Genomic DNA, 6,461 nt, shown 5'->3' with positions numbered 1-6,461 from the left:
TCGCTTATAATAATATAGTGTATATATACATGTTGGTTTTTCTTCAAAAAGAGCCACTTATATATAGAACCGTAGAGAACCCTTTATTTTATTATAGAATTTCATCAAATTTGTTATTAATGTAGAATAATAATTATATTTCAATATAATAAAATTTTTAACAATTGAAATTTGAAAAAAACAAGTGATTTTAAATTTGATTCTACCGTGAAATAATTTTGGATAAGCGTGATTTTACTGTAATTCTACTACAGAAACACTTTAAACTATTTCATCAAATTTCAATGATTTTTTAAATAAAAAATTTGTGCAAATTCGTTTTTAATTTGGTAATTAAAATTTATAACTATATATGATGAAAATGAAATAAATTTTGTATTTATATTTTTTAAATAATAGTTCTCTACGAATTCTTATCTAAAAGAGCCATTCATGAATTGTCAATATATATATATATATAGGTTTTAAAAAAAATAAGTGTATAACGTAACAATATTTTTGTGAATATAGAAAATTGGGCTTATATTTATAAATTTGAAATTAAATTTTTGTACTCTATAATATATTAACTTGGTAAATTGACTGCACACACCTTCGGTCCCAGTTTTTTTGCTAAACTTTTGATAGTTAAACTACAATAAAATCAATTAATTATCCAAATTATTATTTCCTCTGTTTTTTTATTTGTCGTTTTAATTTTTACACGTATTTCAATGTAATTTGACCGGTTAGTTAGAAATATGATTTTAAAATTTCCTTTTTGTGAATTAAAATATAAGTTATCTACTTTTATTTACAAAAAGAAAATTTTATAAAATATAATTTTAACTGACCAGTCAAAAAACATTGAAATATATGTAAAAATCAAAATGTCAAATAAAAAAATAGAGGAAGTATTATTATTAATTAATTATCCTATCACCACCAGTAGTAAAGAATATATGCATATGTATCGTATGAACAACCCAGGGTCCCCACTACGAATGATGAGAAAAGCCTTGACAAATCTTCAAAATAATTGAAACCCATTATTTCATTTGTTTTCTTAATCATCTTCCACCCATCAAATTTGAAGCTTGATGAAAGATTAGGAAAAAGATCGAAGCTTTCTGGATCTAATTTAGATCATTTCTTGAATTCAATTCTATAGCTGTTTTGATTAATGTAAGTAATGATTTTTCTTCATGGGTTTTTAATTATTTCGTTAAATTTTGTTCCTTTTTGTGTAATTTGAATATGGTATCTTAGTTTTAGGCCTAATTAGGTTCTTATGTAATTTGATGATTTTTTGATTGAATGGTTGCAAGTTTGTGTGCGCTCAAATGTAATTGAACAATTAGGTGTTACATGTTGATGCTAAAAGATATGAATCAGTGTCACTGATTATTTTGCGATTTGCGGTTTGGAATGTGTCTATTGTTTGAAGTTGAGAAAAGAAATGAAGAAATTGTAATGTTGACGCTAACCGTTTTAAAACAACCAGGTTTAGTTTAGGTGGTGGAAGTTTATTATTTTAGGCATGAAAAAGTTAATTCTTCGATGATATCTCTTCATTTGGTTGTTACTTGCCATGATCTAAACCTATCATGAAATGAAATTATAATTTGATGCTGAGTTGAGCAAATCTACTTGTATATGTAGAGGTTGTCTTCTGTAAGAGATGATTAGAGTTAAATGCTATGTTGGGTTGGAAAGAATGCAATTAAAAATTGTGAACAAAGTTGATGGCTAAAAGGAAAGAGGTAAGAGGGAAGAATTATTAACTTGAGAGTTTAGATTTATTTTTATGAGGTTTCGGAAATTAATGAATGGAGGTTGGAATAAAGCATTCTTCCGTGCTATTGTGATGTTGAGCCTTAGTATATTAAATAATTAACCGTGAAGGTGGATTAATGAAGTTGCTATTATTAACCCACCAAATGTTACAAATTTCATTCCATTCCCACCTAATTTCTTTCCTTCCAGCCTAACGGAGCATAAGTGTGTGCCATTATGTAGAGAAAAAATAAATTACTATAAGTGTTAAGACTTTGGACTGAATTAATATATTTGATGGGATTTCCCTGGTTAGTGAAGCATCAGTGGTGCCATTTTATGGAGAAGCCATATAACTATAAGTAGTAAGAGCTTCTCCAAGAGACTCTTAGTACATTCCTTAAAAATATAATAAATAATTAGGTTTAGGATATTATAAGGGTTGACAACTCCAACAACACTCTTTATACATGCTCCTTATCATTATTATACTATTGAATTTAATGAAGGAAAGAGAGTAAAAAGAGGATTAAAAATGGAGGGAAATGAATATTTTATTCACACAAATATAATAAGGGATGAGATAGGGTTCCTTAAAAATAAGGGAGATGAGGAGCATCTCAAAATTTTATGGAATGAATAACTACTAACTAGTCTCTTGTGGTGATATTTATGTCAAATTCCTTATATTTTGAATTTAAGGATTCAATTAGCTAGTCTCTTGGAGATGCTCTAAGACTTTGGATTGAATTAAATATTTGTGATGGATTTGCTTTGTTCTATGTCCAAGCATTCAAAACATGACGTGCATGAAAATGTAAAAGGCACATTGTCATTGGTGTAACTTTCTAATGACTGGCCAACTGCCATGCAGAGTAACAAATTTCAATTTCTCAGCCTTTGATTTTTACATTATTTGAACTTGGCATCTGACTGTAATATAGGATAAAGAAGTTGTTATATAACAAAATGACAAAATTATGTTGGTGGAATCTAATTCTTGGTGCGGTAGACTTGTATACCTTGCATTATGAATCTTAAAATTTTGGGTTAGCCAGAAGGGTTCTAGGATGTATCTTATATTATCATTTTGTGTCTTTAAGAGTTGTTCTCATGGTCTCCTCTTAGTTATGGAGAGCTCAGATGTATTTTGGTTACATTTTTTTTATCTGCTTTTGTTTCATTCGTTGTAAATTTGTCGGTCATACTCTTACTTTAAAAATCATATGTCTAATTGAAGTATACCATTTACATAAACCTTTTCACCTGATGCATATAAAGCCCCAATATTATCAAACCATTGTATATAATGAACAGGAAAGAATGACGGCCCGATACACTAGCACCGTCATATGTTTTATAATCTTGGTGCTTCATTATTTTTCCTTTATCAGATAAGATTCAAATGTCATGGCATCATGCTACATTTATAGGGATTAATCTACTGGTTTTATATCTTATCTATTCTCTTTTATTGTTATCTGATCATACATCAATGTCAGGGAATCAAATACACAGGCAATAATTCCTGGATTGCCAGATGATTTAGCTCTGAGATGTTTGGCGAAATTGTCCCATGGGTATCATGGACTGCTAGAAACCGTCTCAAAAGGATGGAGAGATGTGATACGCAGCTCAGATTATTCTAACTACAAATCTAGAGAGGGATGGAGTGGAGACTGGTTGTTCGTTCTGACTGAAAGGTCTAAGAATCAGTGGGTTGCTTATGATCCTGAAGCTGATAAATGGCATTCTCTGCCCAAGATATCTGAAAACAGCTCTACTGGTCAACATTATGGATTTTCATGTGTTTCAGTCTGTAATAAATTCCTGGTGATCGGGGGTTCCTATGCACCACATGATCCTATATTTCCTAATCAAAAGCCGTTTATAAGTAGTGATGTTATGCAGTATGATCCATTTACTAAAAGCTGGAGTAGAGCAGCAAGTATGCGAACTCCACGGTCTCACTTTGCTTGTACGGTTGTCTTTGGCAAGGTTTATGTTGCTGGGGGACGCACTTCATCATGTGCCAGAGGGCTTGCTGATGTAGAAGTTTATGATATAGTGACAGATAGGTATGGTTCATACCAAAAAATTATTTTCTTAATTCCGATCCAGTTTAATGTAGAAGTAGATATTTTCACTTGTGGTCCCCACCAAATAAGCGTCACACAGTTATTCTAATGATAATTATGTAAAAATTAATATATCATATCTTGCCAAAATTTATAATCATTGATAAAGGTATTTATTATGCATTCTCCGATTATTAATATTGTTATCATACATATAGTGACTTGTATATTAATGCTTATTCCCTCAGGAGAATACGCAACAGAACCACTTGACCCTTGAAAATATAGATTTAAGATATACATCTACTTTTTGGCGGAGCCAGAGAATAGTCGAATCAAAATATGTGAAAAACAACAAGCCGTATATTATAAAAGAACAATATTTAGTTCTAAAGTCAAATTTATGTGTGTGTATATAAAGGAAACTTCCAGTCTACATGTTTTGAAACTGTTCTATGAATTGTTAAAAAAATACATAATTGATCCTATTCTCTTGTCCTGTTTCAACTTGGTCTTGATGTAGAAATTTATATTATGTTAAAATATGTTCACTATTTAGAGCCTGTTAGGCCCAAGCAACCGACCAAAAGATTTAATATTTCGGCTTTAATTAAATCATATAAATAGAGATATGTATAAAGGTCAATGGTACTCAGTTGGTACCCCTTGTGTTGAGTTCTATCTTTATTGCATAATTTTACCAATTTATGAGTTTTTCAGCTTATATAGAAATCAATTTAAGACTAAAACTTCAGCTTCTTGTTTTGTTAACAAGAGCTTACTGAAGATGCTTTGTATGTTTTGTTTCCTATGCAGTCGAATTTACCATATTCACATGCACAACAAACTGTCCTCCCACGAATGACTTACTCATGCTAATATGTAGTGTAGTTTTATCTATAACTGTGGTGGGCCCTGTGTAAGCACACACTATCCAAGATCGTACTGATCACTTTTTGTGTCAACAGTCCGGTCTCAAGCTGTTTACATATCCATATATATCTGCCCAAGGTGACACTCTAAGTAGCTCACACAGAAGCTAATATATTATAAGTTAAATCATTTTCAGGTGGGAAGATTTGCCACCAATGCCCAACCCACAGATGGATTGCTTAGGATTGTCTTACCAAGGCAAATTTTACGTGTTGAGTGACCAGGTAGGGTTGCCTGAGCAGAAAACTTCCGACGTCTTTAATCCATCGGAGAAAACATGGTATACTGTTGATGATGTTTGGCCTTTCTCAAGGGCAATGCATTTCGCAGTCCAAGTGATGACAGATGACCTCGTATACACAGTTGTAGATTGGGGAGAGAGCTGTATCAAAAGCAGATACACTGAAAAAGGAGAATGGCACCATGTAGGTTCGGTTCCTCCTGTACATCTTCCCGATCACCCTCGACCACTGGAAACCTTTGGCTATGGTTTTGCAGCATTAAGAAAGCAGTTATATGTACTTGGCGGTAGAGTGTTGAAGTGGGAAGCATCAGGGGAGGGGAGATTCGACATTGTTAAATTGAATTCAGTTAGATTTTGTGACCCTTTAATTAGGCCTTTGAACTGGAGGGAAACTAGGCCAATGTGTGCTCCTGCTTTCGGTTCAATTCTAGGGTGTGCAACCATGGAAGAAAAGGCTTCGTCTTAGTGCAAATTTGTGGTTTGCAACTTTGTTGTCAGCTTAAGTGCTTTTTAATCTTCATTATAGTCTTCTATTGAACTGTACTGTGACATTTAAGCAAGATATGTAATTCATGGGCAATGTAAATGAAATGGTACCAAAATATGTATTTGTATTCATATGAACAAATAAATCTTTTCTCTCTTATATATCATATCAAATAAAATAAAGTTATTTCACAGAAGTTTTATATTTTTGGGCGAGGCAAACTTTAAATTTTGAAGTTTGAACTATTGAATGACCGTGTTTTGGACTAGGGTGATCATCCAAGAAAGCTGATGTTGATATTGGAGGATGGTAAGTTATTATCACCGGTCCACCCCACCAGAAATGTTTTTACACATATCAGTATATCACACATAATCATAATTAATTTAAAATTAAAAGAATATTACAAGTAAATAAGCGCTCTCCGAGGACATGGAATGTCTCATTTTTCGTTGAGAATCTAATTCTATTTCATCGACCTCCAGGCGAGTACCCTACTTAAGACAACTTCTTTCTCTTTTCCCTTGCTCAATCTTCCTTTTCTGTTTGAAAGGAGCAAGCCACTCCACTACTGTACTGGCCCAGAGGCCAGATACAAGGTTGCTTCTTCTATATATATATATATATGTGTTTGAGGCCAAGAACATCTGGAAGCTAGCTCTTGCATCAACCATGCCTGGCCTGTCTAATAATAATAATAAACACTTAATTAATAACATTTTAATTTTAAAATTTTATATTGAATAATGTGCTCAAATCTTAAATAAATATGACAATTATACATCTAGCTTTATAATATTTAAATCCAGAATAAATTGCATACAGTACTCAACAACTCAAAAGCTAAAAATTATGATACATATTAGCTGTTGAGTTGTATGAATAAAAATCCCAAACACTCTTCGTAAGTTTATTGATATAAAATATTACAAACACCCCTCATCGAATCTCACGAATACACGTA

At 32.1% G+C, this 6,461-nt stretch overlaps 1 protein-coding gene across 1 annotated transcript; it reads left to right on the top strand.

The window, feature by feature from the left end:
• Positions 1–920: 920 nt before the first annotated feature.
• LOC141702454 (F-box/kelch-repeat protein At1g16250) lies at positions 921–5,701 on the top strand. Its single transcript, XM_074506129.1, has 3 exons — positions 921–1,164; positions 3,258–3,833; positions 4,903–5,701. Coding segments are annotated over exons 1-3 (1,152 nt in total). The 5' UTR covers positions 921–1,162; the 3' UTR covers positions 5,477–5,701.
• The last annotated feature ends 760 nt before the right edge of the window (positions 5,702–6,461 follow it).

This window comes from Apium graveolens, unplaced genomic scaffold (assembly GCF_009905375.1).
Source record: "Apium graveolens cultivar Ventura unplaced genomic scaffold, ASM990537v1 ctg5171, whole genome shotgun sequence".
Classification (NCBI taxonomy): Eukaryota; Viridiplantae; Streptophyta; class Magnoliopsida; order Apiales; family Apiaceae; genus Apium; species Apium graveolens.
Note: the sequence above shows the minus strand (reverse complement) of the source record. Positions and strands in the feature narration are given on the sequence as shown.